This window comes from Oryzias melastigma, linkage group LG24 (assembly GCF_002922805.2).
Source record: "Oryzias melastigma strain HK-1 linkage group LG24, ASM292280v2, whole genome shotgun sequence".
Classification (NCBI taxonomy): Eukaryota; Metazoa; Chordata; class Actinopteri; order Beloniformes; family Adrianichthyidae; genus Oryzias; species Oryzias melastigma.
In genome coordinates this window covers 7,088,318-7,106,556 of record NC_050535.1, presented here as the reverse complement: position 1 = coordinate 7,106,556, position 18,239 = coordinate 7,088,318, and the positions used below count along the sequence as shown (strand labels likewise).

The window sequence follows — 18,239 nt, the reverse complement described above, 5'->3', positions numbered from 1 at the left end:
AGTTCACTGAGGAATTTTATGCTATTTTTGGAGTTTAGCTAGCTAGCTTTTTTGGCTAATTTGGCCTCTACTGAGGTTTTTTTTAATGCTAATTTAGAGATTAGCTTGTATTTGAGTATTTGAGCTTGGAATACAGACAGTGGGAATATGTCAGTGCTACAGTCGACCACGCGATACTACTCAGGCGACTGGAAATCTAGGTGGGTCTTGCTGGGCCAGTACTAAACTAGTTCAAAACGTACTTAGAAAACAGGAAATATTTTGTGTCAATTGGGAACTTCACATCTGAACCAACAGAAATTACATGAGGAGTTCCCCAAGGCTCCATCCTGGTGACACTTCTAGTTAACATCTACCGTACATGCTCCCACTGGCCTAATTTGAACTGGCTAATTTAGTTTACTGAGGAATTTTAGGCTTTTTTGGAGTTTAGCTAGTAGTTAAGCAACGAGCTATCTTTTTTTGGCTAATTTGTTATCTACTGAGTTTTTTATGCTAATTTAGAGTTTAGCTTCTATTTTAGCAACATGCTAATGTTTATGACTAATTTAGTTTACTGAGAAATTTTAAGCTATTTTGGAGTTTAGCTAGTATTTAAGCAACGAGCTAGCTTTTTTTGCTAAATTGTTATCTACTGAGTTTTTTAATGGTAATTTGGAGTTTAGCTTCTATTTTAGCAACATGCTAACGTTTTTAGCTAATTTAGTTTACTGAGAATTTTTAGGCTATTTAGCTTTTTTGGCTAATTTGTTATCTACTGAGTTTTTTATGCTAATTTAGAATTTAGCTTCTGTTTTAGCAACATGCTAATGTTTATGACTAATTTAGTTTACTGAGAAATTTTAAGCTATTTTGGAGTTTAGCTAGTATTTAAGCAACGAGCTAGCTTTTTTTGGCTAATTTGTTATCTACTGAGTTTTTTAATGGTAATTTGGAGTTTAGCTTCTATTTTTCAACATGCTAACGTTTTTGACTAATTTAATTTACTGAGTAATTTTAGGCTATTTTTGAGTATAGGTAGTAGGCTATTTAAGCAACAATCTAGCTTTTTTGGAGGCTAGCTTTGCGTCTACTTAGGTTTTTCGGGCTAATTTGGAGTTTAGCTCATATTTAACCAACACACTAAATATTTTTGCAGATTAAGCATGTATTAGGGATTTTTAAGCAATTTTTTTTAGAAATTTTCAGAAATTTAGATCAACTTCAGCGCTCTTTTATAGCTCTTTTACAAAATTCCCAGTCTATTAGCAAATGTAACATTTTGGAAATAGCTTTTGCATTTTCAGGAAATCCCTTCAGCAGTTAAAGTAGATTGTGTCACCATTTTCAGCATCTTCAGCGACTAGGAGGAGGGAGAGGCGCACAAATCAATCCAAAGTTTGTACAGTTTGATAGCTTTGTTGAAATAATTTAAAACTGATGGAAGAAAAGAAGAAAGGACACAACTATCCACAATTCCTCCAATTGGTTTAAAAAAAGTTTATTTTTAAGTCTCATGTCTCCGTTTCCAGTCTTGAATGATGGTCTTCACTTGCTCATGTCCTGCTGGACCTCGGCGTGGATCTGCTCCTCCAGTTTGGAGGTGTCGTACTCCTTCAGCATGTCGTACTCCTCCCACGGTTTGGCATATTTCTTCTGCACAAACTCCATCTGTTTTGGCGTCATGCAGAGGTCGAAGCGGATGCCCTGGATGTTGAACTGCGGGCGTTCCCAGTGTTTGGACCACGGCTTGGGACGCATTTTTACTTTTAACTGAGAAACAGAAAAAAATATATTATGTATTTTATTTTCTGATTGAAGATTTGGATCAGTAAAATGACTGACAAAGATTGTATTTCCTATTCATTAAAAACATGTGGCTCCTTTCACCTTGTTGACGGGGACCTCTCCCGTCGGGGAGAAAGGCACCGGCTTCATCTCGGGGTCCACGGTGCTGTACTCGGGCATTGCATCTCTCAGGTACATCAGGTTGGAATCGAGTCTTTTCTCCAGTTTCAGCACTTCGATTGACTGGATGCGAGGGCTGTACAGCTCATAACAGATCTCCACTCCTGCACAAACACAAATGTTTCACCGGATGACCAAAACGTTTGATTTGACTGGATTACAAACTAAAGCTGCCAAGATTACTCGACTAATCGATTATTAAAATAGTTGATGACTAATTTAATAGTCCATTAGTCGCTACTTTATATCATATGGAGTAGGAGTGTAGTAATATTGAAAGTTATACTGGCATTCTGCTAGATTTTTGGACAATTTTGGCATGTATTAAGGGTTTTTTTAGGCAATTTTAGAGTTTAGCTAATATTTCAGCTACATGCTAGCTATTTTGGCTAATTTAGGATTTTGTTTAAGGCTATTTTATAGTTTAGCTAATATTTCAGCTCCACGCTAGCTTTTTTGGCTAACTTTTTTGGCTAACTTTTTTATTTTATTTTATTTTTATTTATTTATTTTTAGATTTGTAGGCTGTTTTGGAATTTAGCTAATATTTCAACTCCATGCTATCAATTTTGGCTAATTTAGGATTTTGTTTAAGGCTATTTTATAGTTTAGCTAATATTTCAGCTCCACGCTAGCTTTTTTTTGGGCTAATTTAGGATTTTTCTGTTTTTTTTAGGCCAATTATGAGTTTAGCTAATATTTAACCTCCATGCTAGCTGTTTTGGCTAATTTAAGTTTTTTTTAGGCTAATTTGGCATTTAACTAATATTTTAGCTGGCTATCAGCTTCAGCGTTTTCAGCAACTGATTTCAGCATCTTCAGATGCCAAATTCCTTTTACTGCATTCCCACTAGTATTATCGTAGGTAATGATATATATCTAGTTTTTAGTTAGTTTAGACCTAATGACGGTTAAGATGTGTGTTCACATCCACTTTGACCCGATTAGTCGACTAATCGGTAAAAATAATCAGTGATTAGTCGACTATTAAAATAATCGTTTGTGGCAGCACTATTACTATTACACTATTACAAACACAATTTCTGCACAACCTTGTTGGAAAACCGACCTTGACCATTGAGGATGTTCCTCAGGACAAACGTTGCTCCCAGTCCTCTCCCGCCTCTTTGGATACAGATTCCAACAAAGCGATTCGTTTTTGCGCTGGCGTTGGGATCGGCCATGGTCACCGCCAGGATGCTTCCTGTAGGCGGACAGTATGATGAGCAGAAACGTCAGAAGTCAGTTTGCAGACAGATCCAGCCACAGAGGACGAGAGAACAGAAACTTCCTAAAGGGTCACTGCATACTCAGAGGTGACAAAAAAAAAAAAAAAAGACGTATTTCCACCTTAGAAATATTTTCTTGATTTAAAACATTTCAATATAGAAGATGATTATTTTTATTCCTAGAAAATATTTTTCTACCTAAAGTAAAAACTGATGTTTCTCACAACAGAGTTCCTACAAGTTTCAAGTTAAATTTCAGATTTTCAAGACCTTTTTAAAGCCATACTTCTAAAAAATTAAGACCAATTTCGCCTTTTTCCCATTTTATTAATTCATTACCAATGTCTAAACCAAAACTGTCGCTTCTTATCATGTTTGTGGTTAAAGAGCTCTTCTTATACTTCCTTTTCTGGGTGGGCATTTAGCATTTTGGTGCACAACAACTGGTTTTAAAAACGCTTGTTTAGACTTTTTTATATTAATTATTGGGCACATCTGTTTAAGAACGTTCAAAACGGCTGATAAGAAAACTCTGATGACCCAGCATTCTAGTCGTATTTAAACGCATCACTTAAATCTCTGAGATTTGAGTAGAGTCTCACTCCAGATTTGTGCGTAACTGAGGTTTTGTGTGTGATTTACAAGCAATTTGTGTGCAATTTTTAAAGATTTGTGTGTGTAATTAGTTTCAAAGTGTTGTAATTTTAATTTGCGCATATGTAAATTGCATTTTTTTTTTTTGCATTTGTGTACAAAATGTATTATATGATTACGTTCACACAAATCAGAGTTAGTCTATTTTCTCTCCATAGATTTGCTTTAAAGAGAAGCAATGAAGAGCGATTATAAAGACTCAGGCAAATTTTAAATGTTTAATTAGTTCCTGCGTTTCTTGCCCAGTCGCTTATCCATTTATTCGGATGAAAACACATCCTTAAACTCTTCAACCTCAGGAAAGTGACTCAATCGGAGCATCTTTTCTGGCTGTGACCTATGACCTCTGACAGTTCATTTTCCTCCCAGCTGCTTCACATTCTATGAATAAATCATTTTCCAATCATTTCTAAATGGCAAACCCCTTGCTGTTTCCTTCCTTTAAGGATTCCTGTCTTGTTTAGTTTCTTACCCACGTAGAATTCAGGAATATTGAGCGACTTCCTCCTGCGAACCATGTCCCTCCTCTCCATGAAATACTTGAAGGGGTCAGTTCTCCCCCGGGGAGGAATAAACTCTGGACTCAGAAATCTGATGGAGGAAAAAAAAAATCACAAATTTTAACAAAATCTCATAAAATCAGCGTGAAACTTTGCTAGGATTCATTTATTTATTTAGGAAACACTCACTTCCGCAATGACGCCGTCGTCTGTGTTTTGTCTATTATTACAGGTTTGGATGGAGGGACGAATTTATTAGCACAACGAAGCACAGACGTACACAAAAACCCTGAAAAAAGAATACAGTTGTCAGTAAAGCAGACGTTTAAGCTAATGTTACACTACTGTTAGCATTGTTAGCTTATAGTGGATATAAAACATAAAAAATACACTCTAAAACACTTTAAAAGTATATTAAAATGTGTTTTAAAATGTTTATTTTACTTACGTTCATCTTGAAATTGCAAAACACGACAAAACGTCTTCGAAATGAAAAGATTTTTGAGCCCTCTCGTGCAGGCTGCCATTTTTGACCTTGTGTTGTTGCTTTACGGAAGCCGCAATGGCTCAAAAAGGGTTCAACCGCTGTTTAGACACTTGTAGTTTCACTCATCTGCCACAAGATGGTGCAATTGTGCTTCATTTTAGAATTACGCTTTATTATGTGTAGATTTATGGAAAATTGGTCAGAAATTGCATTTTATGTATTCGGAGATGGTAAATTATTATGAGTTTAGCTAAAATAACTAAAATTATTTTGTTTTTATGAAGAATTATCAAATAAATATATAGTAAGTAACAACTTTGGTTTTCAATGTATTCATAAAAATACAATTTTTTCAAATATGTATACTTTTTTATATATATAGTGAACTGACCTAAAAGAAGTGTAAGATCAAAATCCAGCTTGTGGGAAGTTTTGACGCGTGAGCGCGCGCGTCCGGATCTTTGAGGGCACGCGCGCAGTGGGAGCGTCGCGCCTGCAGGTGGACTTGCTGCTTCCTCAACGCAACACGCAGTCGCGGGAGTTCTCACTGCAGTGCGTGGACCGACTCCAGCCTCGGAGGAGGAAAGCTCGGTGCCCGTTCCCCAGCAGGACGGACGGCGGGAGGATGCGGGACTGCGACTGCTCACCTCGCGCTCTTCGCTGCGGCGGGACTTTCTGATGGTTTGGAGGAACTCAAAAACTTGGAGGCTTCAAGGATGATCCTCTCAGATGGGACAGTCTCAGCCGTCACTTTTGCGCTCCTATCGGGAATAACATACTTGGCCATCATCTGTGATCTCACAAGGGGCTCTGCAGACCTGTCAGGTTGGACATTTGTGTTTGTTTATCTAAAAAAATATATATTTTTTTCTTATTTGATCCTTAAAAACATCATTTTTTCATAATTCCTGCAAACTTGCGCACAAATTTCACTTTTAGAGTAATTAATCATAAAGAAACAAACAATTAAAAGTAGTTTGCAGCTTCCTGCGTCGCATCCAGCTCTCCTCCTTGGATGGCCCGTGCCTGCGGCGTGCTGGAGCATGCACACTCCAATGTTTGCCTCATAAACCGAGACTGGCACACAACGTAAACATGCAGAAAAAAAAGACCCACATTGTGCTTATCTTCTCTGCTTGGACATAGTTTGTGGGCTCATCAAGGAGCAGGATCATCCTGACCAACAATGCAAAGTTGTTTTCCATAAAAGACATTTCTAAACCATTTAATTTACTCTTATTTTACATCTAAAGTGGACATTTGGAGCTTTTTAAATGTGAATGCATGGGGTTCTGGGAATTGTAGTTTAAAAAAAATGATTTATGGATTAAAAATCATGCAGATGCACCTAAAAATTCAAATAAATGTTTTGGAAATGATAGTTTATAGCACACATTATCATTTTTCATCACTCTTTCAAAGAACAGTTATATCTATACATCACACATTGCTTAAAAAAAGTCAGATATGATAACAAAGAGGTTGAAAGTTTGCATAAACATTTTAAAAAGCAGACATTTTCACATTTTATGTCTGCACTAGTGCTGCCACAAACGATTATTTTACTAGTTGAGTCATCACTGATTATTTTTTCCGATTAGTCGACTAATTGGGTCATGAGCAAACTGAATGTGAAACACACATCTGAACCATCATTAGCTTTAAACTAACTGATAAAGACAATTATGATATTATGATAGTTTATTAAACTTTTAATGAATTGTGCAGCCTCTCTCCTTCATTAGTTTCTGGTATTAAAACTAGATTAAACAAGAAAAGTTGCATTATCTGCAATTATGCTAGTATGAAAATGCTGAAGCTTTTCCTGAAAATGGTGACATAGTTGACTTTAACTGCTGCAGGGATTTAGTGAAAATGCAAAAACTATTTGCAAAATGTTAAATTTGCTAAAAGACTGAAAATTCATGAAACAGCGCTTTAAATTTCTCTAAATTTTGTAGCATTACTTAAAAATCTACATGCCAAAAACATTTAGTGTGTTGCTTAAAGATGAGCTAAACTTCAAATTAACCTAAAAAACCTTGAGCCAAAAAAGGCTATCACATTGCTTAAATACTAGCTAAACTCAAAAAAGCCTAAATTTCCTAAGTAAACTAAATTAGCTAAAAATGTTAGCATGTTACTAAAATAGAAGCTAAACTCCAAATTAGCATAAAAAACTCAGTAGATAACAAATTAGCAAAAAAGCTAGCTTGTTGCTAAAATACTAGCTAAACTCTAAAAAAGCCTAAAATTCCTCAGTGACCTAAATTAGTCGAAAATGTTAGCCTGTTGCTAAACTAGAAGCTAAACTCGAAATTAGCCTATGAAACCCCATGTAGACAACGAATTAGCCAAAAACGTTAGCATGTTGCTAAAATAGAAGCTGAACTCGAAATTAGTATAAATAACCCTAGGTAGATACCAAAATAGCAAAAAAGCTAGCACATTGCTTAAATACTAGCTAAACTTCAAAATTCCTTAGTAAATTAAATTAGTCAAAAACTTTAGGATGTTGCTAAAGTAGAAACTAAACTCAATGTTAGCCTAAAAAATGGTAGTAGATTAAAAACTAGCTAAAAAAAAAGCTAGCTCTTTGCTTAAAAAGTATCTAAACATCAAAATAGCCCAAAACTTCTCAGTAAACTAAATTTGTAAAAAATGTTACCCTGTTGCTAAAATACAGGCTAAACTCCAAATTATCATAATAGACCCAATAGATAACAAATTAGAAAAAAGGCTAGCTCATTGCTGAAATACTAGCTAAACTCTAAAAAAGTCCAAAATTCCTCAGTGACCTAAATTAGTCAAAAATGTTTGCCTGTTGCTAAAATAGAAGCTAAACTTGAAATTACCCTATAAAATCATCAGTAGATAACAAATTAGCCAAAACGTTAGCATGTTGCTAAAATATTAGCTAAACTCCAAATTAGTATAAATAACCCTAGGTAGATACCAAATTAGCAAAAAAGCTAGCACATTGGTTAAATACTAGCTAAACTTCAAAATATCCTAAAATTCCTTAGTAAATTAAATTAGTCAAAAACGTTAGCATGTTGCTAAAATAGAAGCTAAACTCTAATTTAGCCTAAAAAACTAGCTAAAAAAAGCTAGCTCTTTGCTTAAAAATGATCTAAACTTCAAAATAGCTCAACATTTCTCAGTAAACTAAATTTGTAAAAAATGTTGCTAAAATAGAAGCTAAACTCTAAATTAGAAAACTCAGCAGATAACAAGTTAGCCAAAACTGTTAGCATGTTTCTAAAATGTTAGCTCAACTCCAAATGTTTTGAAAATTACTATAATAAAAATAATACATTTGATTTATATAGCACTTTTAAAAGAAACTCAAGGAGGCAAATATTATTGTTACAAAATGATAAAAGATTAGAAAATAGCCCATGAATATGTTCAAAGACTTGTTGCTAATCAACTTAAATTTGAAGGCGATCTCATTCACTTCCTGTTGTGCATATTTTGCTCAATATTTCAAGAACTATAAAGTTTATGAATAACAAAAATACAAGCAGTAATATCCTGAATGAGGTGAAAGTTTTGACACCACTCTAACTCCATATAATATAAAGTAATCGACTATTAAATTAGCCGTCGACTATTTTAATAGTGATTAGTCGAGTAATCGTGGCAGCTCTAGTCTGCACATTACTAAACAGAGTTGTTCTGTGTTGAGCCCAGAGCAAGCCTGGCAGGTTTTGTTTATGATGCCGTAAAACGGCGAGGGACCTCTGTTTGACCGTTAATTGGTCTCTAATGGGCCTAATGCATTGGAAGCAGCAGCCTATAGAGTGAAAGGTGTTAGAGAGCAGATGCATGTTGCATGGCTCCAGCATCCTTGGCGCAGCCTAATGAGCTGCTAGTAAAGCCTTCGTTGTGAGTTTCCAGCGCGGAGATTAGTGATTAATTGAGCAAGAAAGGAAAACTGTAAGGCCGGATGATGCCGGATTTCTGCTGCATGAATATGCAAATCTTCAACCTCTTTTGAGCTGTTTGAATGGAGTTTTGTTTCATTATGAATGAAATTTAGACAAAGATGGCATCTTTTTATTGACAAAAGTGGTCCAGAATCGGTCAATCCGGGTGATGATTCTCCAAATCTCTCGTTATAAGAACATGTTTGGTCATTTCTGTTCAAATCTAGGGTTACTGTCAGGCCACTTTCGTTCCTCATAAAAGGCTGTGGGGCAAAAACCCCTTTATGATCTCAGTCAATGGGATGAGAGGTTGTGAGGGGCCACGGGGTCAACTGAGGTCAACCCATAGTAAGTGGGAGTGTTGGTTATCATCCGTCTTCTTCTTTGTTTTCCCGCTGTTGACCCTCGGCACACACGTTTTTGTTAAAAGAGAGCAGATCAAAATAAACACTCATTTTTGGCACGAGCAGATGCTGATTCGAATCCCGGAGACTTTCAGCTGTACGGTTTATGACTGAGCCTCGTTTATCCTCAGCGGTTGATTAGCTGGGTGTTTCTTTAGTTCTAAAATCAATGGATGTGGGGCGAACGCACACTCAGACGTGAAAATCCATATACTCTGCTGCCCCACAGGTAGTGCTGCCACAAACTATTATTTTAATAGTCGACTAATCACCAACTATTTTTTCCGATTAGTCGACTAATTGGGTCATGCATAAAGTAGATGTAAAGCACACATCTAAACCATCATTAGCTTTAAACTAACTAAGAACTAGAAATAGCTGTAAGCAGAGTTTGGCCACTGAAGATGCTAGTGATGATAGCTGAAGTTGCTGAAATAAATAGCTGAAAACTCTGAAGCTGATAGCTAGCTAAAACATTAGTTAAATACCAAACTAAAAATCAAACAAAAAAAAGCTTAAGTTAGCCAAAACAGCTTGCAAGTAACTGAAATATTAGCTAAACTCCAAAATAGCCGGAAAAACATAAAAAGCCTAAATTAGCCAAAGTAGCTAGCATGTAGCTTAAATATTAGTTAAGCTCCAAATTAACCTAAAATAACAAAAAAAAACATAGCCAAAACAGTTAGCATATGGCTGAAATATTAGCTAGACTCCAAAATAGCCTAAAACAACTAAAAAAATCCTAGCCAAAACAGTTAGCATGTGGCTGGATTATTTGAAGCCCAATGAGGCAAATTCCTTTGTGATTTTGGGCTATATAAATAAAATTGAATTAAAATTGAAATTATTAGCTAAATTCCAAAACGGCCTAAAGAACAAAAAAGCTTAAGTTAGTCAAAACAGCTAGTATGTCACTGACACATTAGCTAAACTCCAAAAATAGCCTGAAAAACAGAAAAAGCATAGATTAGCCAAAGTAGCTAACATGTAGCTGAAATATTAGTTAAACTCTAAATTAGCCTAAAATAACTGAAAAAAATCATAGCCAAAACAGCTAGCATATAGCTGAAATATTAGCTAAATCCCAAATTGTCTAAAAAACTAAAACAAAGCTTAAGTTTGCAAAAACAGCTAGCATGTAGCTGAAATATTAGCTAAACTCCAAAAATAGCCTAAAAACAAAAAGACCTAAATTAGCCAAAGTAGCTAACATGTAGCTGAAATATTAGTTAAACTCTAAATTAGTCTAAAATAACTGAAGAAAAATTATAGCCAAAACAGTTAGCCTGTAGCTGAAATATTAGCTAAACTCCAAAATAGCCTAAAACAACTGAAGGAAATCCTAGCCAAAACAGCTAGCATGTGGCTGAAATACAAGCTAATCTTAAAAATAGCCTAACAAAACCTAAAAAAGTCAAAAAGCTTGCAGAACACCATTATAACTTTACTTTACTACACTGTGACTCCATATAATATAAAGTAATGACCTATCGAGTATTAAATTAGCCGTCAACTAATCTAATAGTCGATCAGTCGACTAATAATGGCAGCCCTTCCCACAGGCAACTCCTGGGTTATGATCCTGAGCTCTAACCCCCCACACACTTTAGTCTCGACTTTTGAGTATCTGGATGAGCCACGTGTTCCCTGGTCATTTCACCTCCCCTCTCTACAAACGCCACAGCTGCTTCTCCTCCTCCACGCCCTTCTGCTGCCAGCGCTCCTCCCCGCATTCGCCTGATCACTGTTTCTGTGTCTGCGTTTGTGCCAGGTGAGCTCTGTCTAAACAACTCCTGCCTCCCACTTGTTTTGTCTGGCGAGATGCAGGCGGGCGGCGAGGCGGACAGCGAGGACCCGGCATAATGCCGCTTTTCTTTCAACCTGAATAGGCAGCGTGTCCCTTTCAGAGAGGATTCGGTGAAGGATGTTTCCCCAAGGAGGGTTGGCTGAAGGCAGCTCAATACACTAAGCTTGTTAAAGTTCAACTTTCAAATCCATTTAATGCGCAGAGTCAATAAATTGTGGAAGAGAATAGCAGAATTTAAAGTACCACTCTACTTTTCTTTTGATCTATTTTAAGGTTCGGCGAATTTGAAGAGTAAAAGAGCCATTTGGGCTCATTTTCAACTGATAAAACATAGAACAAGTTTTACTTTAGCCTTTAAGAAATTTGGATTTGCGTTCATTATCTTTTTTTTAAAAATAATAAATATTTATTATGTCTATTTTTTTTCATAAATTATGTCTATTTATTTAGATAGAACTGGGCCACGACGAGCCAGAGGTGAGGTCCACGTCCAAGAACAGAAACACAGGCGATGGAATCTGAAATCTCTCCCACTCCAAGAGGAACAACACATGAATAACACTGCACCAAACAGAAGCATAGATAGCTGAATAATAAATGATAGAGCAGAAGAGAAGTAAATGAGAATACTTAGAAATACAGTTTTAAGCATAATTTTCTTTCTATATGAGGGAAAATGCCACATCGGAGTGGATCTTTCATAATTATTAGGTTTTATAAATTAGAATTTTGGCTCAGAATCCCAAACAAATCTGCTTAGTTTTTGTTTTCATAACCAAAAAAAAACTATTTTTTTCTGCCCACAATAACTCTTTTCATAACTTGATAGAAATGTAAATCCTATTGGGAGCACACAGCTCAGGGATGCTATCAACACATTGTGCTCCGTCCAGTGAGGTAAGGATGAAAGATGTGAGCGCTCTTCCCTCAGGGTACAATGAGCTCATAAATAAACACACACTAAAAGCAGAGCCGTACGTTGCGGTGGGAAAAGCGAGTGGTGTCAGCGATGAGAGATGAGTGTTTACAACAGGAAGGGAAGCTCGTTTTAAGGCCGGCGAGCGGAAATGAAGTTATCCCCATCAGCTGAGTCGGACAGAGATGCCGGCTTCAAAGTCGTTCCAAAGAGAATTTTTAGCAATATTTTTCATTTATAGCTTTTAAATTAGAGTGTGTGTATTGGCAAGAGTCTGGTGATACGATACGTATCGCGATACACGTGTCATGATACAATAAATATCCCAAGACAGTAAATTATGACTTAAGAATGATCTAAACATATTTTTCACAAAAGTAAAAAACATGTTATTTATGATCAGAACATTAAGCACTACGGTTATATTTCATGAAAAAGTTGCTATTTGACCAATAATTTTTTTTTGGTAATTTAGAAAAAAAATCGCTATTTTCAAATCGATTCACGTATCGCGATAAAAAAAGTATTGCGATATTTCACTGAATCGATATTTTTCTTACATATAAATGTATTATCCAATACATTTTAAGAAGTGTTGACAAGATCAATCTAAAATTAAAAAAGTTGCATTACCTGCGATAATTCTAGTGTTAATGTTTTTCGCTGAGAGTAGTCTATGAAAATGCAAAAGCTAATTACAAAATGTTAAATTTGCTAAAAGAGTGTAAATTTTGTTGAGGAACTATGAAAAAGCGCTGAAGATGACCCAAATTTCAGAAAAAATTGTAGTAAATTTGTCTAAAAGTCTCTATTCTATGCCAAGTTTGCACAAATATTTAGTGTGTTGCTTAAATTCGAGCTAAACTCCAAATTAGCATGAAAAAACCTTAGTAAATGCCAAATTAGCCAAAAAAGCTAACACATGCCTTAAATACTAGCTTATCTCCACAATAGCCTAAAATTCCTTATTGGACAAGATAGTCTGAAAACGTTAGCTTGATGCTAAAATAGAAGCTAAACTCTAACTTAGCCTAAAAACCCCAGTAGATAACAAATTATCCAGAAACGTTAGCATGTTGCTAAAATATTAGCCAAACTTCAAATTAGCATAAAAAACTTAGATTGCAAATTAGCCAAAAAAGCTAGCACATTCCTTAAATAATAGCGTATTTCCGCAGTAGCCTAAAATTCCTCATTAGACAAAATAGTCAAAAAACGTTAGCATGTTGCTAAAATAGAAGCTAACTCTAACTTAGCCTAAAAACCCCAGCAGATAACAAATTATCCAGAAACGTTAGCATATTTCTAAAATATTAGCCAAAGTCCAAATTAGCATAAAAAAACTCAGTAGATGGCAAATTAGCCAAAAAAGCTAGCTTGTTGTTTAAGTTCAAAATTGCCTAAAATTCCTCAGTAATCTAAATTAGTCAAAAACGTTAGCCAGTGGCTAAAATATAAGCTAACCTCTAAATTGTTGCCAAACTACTTAAAATTGGGGTATTTGAAGACTTTTTCATTCATGTCCTATGGGATATATTTTACTCCATATATCAACAACTATAAAGTTTATGAATACCAAAAATACAAGCAGTAATGTCCTTAACAAGCTGAAGGTTTTGATACTAAGATTCCTGAAAATGATCAATTCTAATGATGAAGGGCAAAACCATGTTCAAGCTACCATAAAATTGGACATAAAAAATTCCGATTAAGGTAAGTGTTATTGCGGTTTAACTGTGTTACATCACCATTAGTTTGAAATTAGGGGCATTAGCACCTTTACCCAGAAAGTTTTTGCTGTAAATCCGACAAATCGCCTCTTCCAGGGATTGAAATACTGCTTGTTGGATGTAAGAGGCTCAGCAGATTTAAATAGCTGAATGGAGCCTTTAAACCATTGAAGAATATAATGATGTGCAAATAGAGATATATGTTTTTTGTGTATTACAGCATAATCATTTACATTTAACGCGTCCATAGATTGTGGTACACACATCCTTCATAACATTGAGGTTACTTACAACAAAAATCACATGTATTACGGTATTTCTTCATGATGCTACTTGTAGTGGGAGAAGGAAATATTTATTATTTAGCAAATAAACTTATTTGAGTAAGTTTGACACGGACTAAACTAAAACGGATGGATGAGTCTTTACATAACTTAGAAAAGTGCGAGGCGAACCTCCAATGCTTACGATCATGTCCGACTTCTGCGATCTGACCGAATGTATTTCTTTGGGTTCAACTTTTCACCGGATGCCGAAGCTGTTGTAGCACTTTTTGTGAAGTTGGAGTCATTAAAGGGTAACCAAACAGAACAGTTAGAGGCTGACCCCACTCTCACCCCAGATTTGAAAAATTCCAAAAAGGGGGCGGGGCTAGGGTAGGTGGGCTGAATGGAGGAGGTGTGGTCTGGATATGTGATTGACAGTATGTTTAGCTTGAGGTCACTAAAGGATCTTTTTTATTGTTGTCTCGATGAAAATAATAAAAAAAAATTATAAAGTTCGGAAACCCGAGCAGGTTGCCTCCCCATCCCACAGCGGCTCTTCGTCTGCCAGTCTTTCAATGGCCGGTTTAGCGAGCAAGCCCGTTCTGAGTGGGGCGACCCCCGCTGTTCTTGGCGTCACCATCGAGAAGTATGTTCCGCTGGTCTCGCAATCAACATCGCGGAGAAAGCTCCGCCCCCTCCGCCCCCTCCAAAGGCGTCGAGGGGCGACCTCCGCCGCTATCAGCGTCAACACTGATGAGTGAGCTTCGCTGTTCTCGCCGACGCGGGTCGACTTACACCAGTTAGCCAATCACAAAATTCAACTGTAATACCTCGTTTCAACCTGTAGGGGGCAGCACATAGACAGTTTTAGGCAAAAATTTCAGGAATCAAACAAGTTTATTTTAAATTGTGAAAATTTACCAGCAGACATTACTTTTAAAACCCCATTTTTAGAGGTCAACAGCCAAAAAAAGTTAATTGATTGTTTGATTACCCTTTAACGACCGAAATCGTAATAAATTGAAGGTTATTCTGTGAACCTACGTGGAGTTTCGCAAGGTCAGCAGCAGAGCCATCCCGTATCCAATGGGAATCATCTGCCGTAGCTAGACCACTCCAACGTAGCATCGGAGCCGTGGCGCTAGCCGTGGTAGCCCGGGGTGAGAATTCCCTAGTCCAGTCAACCATGTAGAGGTTTCTTTGATTGCCCGATGCTTGTCCTTGTCTTTATATTTTTGAGATTCTCATCAGTTGCACACAAGTGATCCCATTTTTGGCTTGAAAGTTTGCTTATTAGGAGCTTTTTAAGACTCCTTATGTCTACTCCTGCATGGAAAACGATAGTCTCCTGATATAAAGCAGGACTGGTTTAGGAGGAGTTTCAGGATCAAAAGAAAAGTACGATGCTGACTAGTCTTTGTATTCAAGAGGATCTCGGTGCAAACATCAATGGCAAGGAACCAGAAGTCCTTGAAGTCGTGTCATATTGTTCGAAAAAAAACTTTATTTTAACTGATAACCCTGACAGTCACATTTTTTTCTAATTATAAGCTTTAATAGTTCTTTTTCTCCAATTCGGACTTTCGGATTTAAGGAAGGGCAAGTTGTATAATAATGACCGATGATGCCAGGTGCCATCTTGTCTGCAGCCAGATCCTTCTCTTCATATTTCCAAGATGAACTAGATCGAGGGTCTCAAACGGGCCAATTTGCGGCCCCCAAGTCGATATTTTGCGGCCCCCCACCTTAATATTAAAGTACAATGTCTACTAAACAATATCTTCTTCATCCCAGCCAGCAAGGTCTAGTGGGCCCCATATAGTTTAAGAGAATGTGGGCCCCAATTGGGTCTGTCCACAGTTTCCGTGGTGGCCCCAGCTGTGTTTGCCCACATTGGCTTAGGTGGCTATGCTAGCCAGTCGCCCAGTGGACAGCGTAGTGAGTTCCGCTGCCCAGGGTCCGGCAAAGCAAGCAAGTGCTGCTGCCCAGGGGTCAGCAGAGCTATCAGGGTCGCTGTCCAGGCCTCCAGTCCCTAGGCAGCAAGGCCAATGTGGGCAAACACAGCTGGGGCCACCACGGAAACTGCGGACAAACCCAATTGGGGCCTACATTCTCTGCCCACTTTTGAACCATGTGGGGCCCACTTGGCCTGCTGGCTGGGATGTCCATGCTTCTTTGACGATAGCTTTATAGCTTTATGCTTAAAACTTTCCATTTGTTATTGTCGTTGGATCTGGTCATTGAAAACGTCCTTAGCAACAGTTGCTAGCGTCCTTAGCTCCTGTTGTTTCACAAGCCATCCAGAAGATATTGATTAGTAGTACATAGACATGAACAAATGTTCCATAAACTTGTTCAGTAGACAAAGACAATGGACCAAAGACATATTTTTGGCACAAATCTAACCCCATACAGCCCAGCCTCAGCCTCTACTCACTTGGGGATCTCTAATGTCTTGAATTAGCTTTCAAGAACAACCCAGGTTAGAAAATGTGGGTCTTATAAGAAACTTAAATTTAACTCCTGTTGGTATAGATGTTAATGATGGAGAATAAAGAAATGCCACATAAATTTTTGCCATGTCAGCATTATACTCCACCAACACGAGTGTAATGAAAGTTCTGACTGATGTGGTGACGTTTGCATTTTAAGAGAGAAAGATCACTTTAATTTGATGTCTCCCTCGTGGTTAATTTTGGGGTAAAACCTGAGAAAAAAGTCTAACTAGCAACTGTGACCTACTAGATTCTGAATCACGACTTATTATGTGCAGAAATCGACTCAACAAGTTAGCCCTTAATGTGATAATCATTATTTTGCACAGACTTTCTCCAACGCTCAAATTACGCCGTGAAGTGTTGAGTTAGATATTTCTCTGAGCTAATGGATGTTTTTGTGGAGAACTGATGGGAAAATCTTATTAAACTATTTAGATGTATATACAGACATTGCAGGTGTGTGTTTGCACTTGCCCTCTCTTGCACGGGAAGGAGAAGAAGCCAGAAAAAGAAAAGAGGATTCTTGAGTGGCACGCTGGTATTGCTGCTTTGCCAAACTTCACATCTACTGTTTCTGTTTAGGAAACATTGAGGGATTCACTTAGACCGCAGTCTCATTTGTCAAATTTTTGCTTTTATTTTTTTTAGTAAGCAGCGTGCTGACAAAGTTTGGAGGATAAATTCAGGATGAAATTTTAAGTATCAGGTCTATATATTCAGTAAGGTTAAACCACAAGTCAAGGCCCGGGGGCCAGATCCGGCCCTCCAGATCATTTTATTTTATTGTTATTAATGGCCCGATATTATCTTGCTCTTATTTCTAACTTGTATAATTTTGACAAAATTTATTTCTATGGAGAGTAAAATATTGAAAGTTATTAACGGTTTAAGTTGATTTATTCTGGAATAATATTCCTGCCTTTTTATTTTTCAAAATTATGTTAAAAAGTAACAGTTTTAAAGTTTTAAAAATTGGCTTTCTGTTAGCTTTTTAGACTATTTTGGCATTTACTACGATATTTTTTAGGCAGGTTTGGAGTTCAGCTAATATTTCCGCTACATGCTAGCTGTTTTGACTAATTTAGGCTTTTCTTTTGAAGTTTTTAGGCTGTTTTGAAATTTAGCAAATATTTGTGCTACGTGTTAGCTGTTTTGGCTAATCTAGGATTTTATTTTTAAGTTTTTTGGCTGTTTTGGAGTTTAGCTAATATTTCTGCTACATGCTAGCTGTTTTGGCTAATTTAGACTTTTTATTACATTTTCAGGCTGTTTTAAAGTTTAGCTATTTTTTCAGCTTCCTGCTAGCTGTTCTAAAAATTGGCATTCTGCTAGCTTTTTTGACTATTTTTTCATTTACTGCTTTATGCCTGTTTTGGAGTTAAGCTAATATTTCCGCTACATGCTAGCTGTTTTGGCTAATTTAGGCTTTTCTTTTTAATTTTTTTAGGCTGTTTTAAAATTTAGTTATTTTTTCAGCTTCATGCTAGCTGTTCTAAAAATTGGCATTCTGTTAGCTTTTTGGACTTTTTTCATTTACTACGTTTTTTTGACTGTTTTGAAGTTTAGCTAATATTTCTGCTACATGCTAGCTGTTTTGACTAATTTAGGCTTTTCTTTTTAAATTTCTTAGGCTTTTCTTGGAGTTTAGCTAATATTTCTGCTACATGCTAGCTGTTTTGGCTAATTTTGGCTTTTATTTTTCAGTTTTTTGGCTGTTTTAAAGTTTAGCTATTTTCTCAGCTTCATGCTAGCTGTTTGGCTAACCTAAGTTTTTTTTTGTTTGGTTTTTGGGGGGTTTTTTTAGGCTAATTTGGCATTTAGCTAATATTTTGGCTACGTCTATATTAGCTTCAGTGATTTTAGCTATCA

The 18,239-nt window shown here is 36.6% G+C and overlaps 2 protein-coding genes across 2 annotated transcripts in view; one reads left to right on the top strand and one right to left on the bottom strand.

Annotated features, from left to right (window-relative positions):
* Positions 1-1,459: 1,459 nt before the first annotated feature.
* mrpl19 (mitochondrial ribosomal protein L19) lies at positions 1,460-4,927 on the bottom strand. Its single transcript, XM_024290497.2, has 6 exons — positions 4,779-4,927; positions 4,520-4,619; positions 4,303-4,421; positions 3,017-3,151; positions 1,870-2,051; positions 1,460-1,752 (listed from the first exon to the last, which is right to left on the bottom strand). Exons 1-6 carry the CDS (start codon positions 4,855-4,857, stop codon positions 1,528-1,530), a joined length of 840 nt encoding a protein of 279 aa, XP_024146265.1. The 5' UTR covers positions 4,858-4,927; the 3' UTR covers positions 1,460-1,527.
* Positions 4,928-5,341: 414 nt separating this feature from the next.
* Positions 5,342-18,239, top strand: part of LOC112158534 (protein eva-1 homolog A) — an 84,041-nt gene continuing 71,143 nt past the window's right edge. The window contains exon 1 of the mRNA XM_024291975.2: positions 5,342-5,642. Within this exon, the coding sequence (XP_024147743.1) occupies positions 5,534-5,642 (109 nt within the window). The 5' untranslated portion in view covers positions 5,342-5,533. The remainder of the gene's footprint in view (positions 5,643-18,239) is intronic.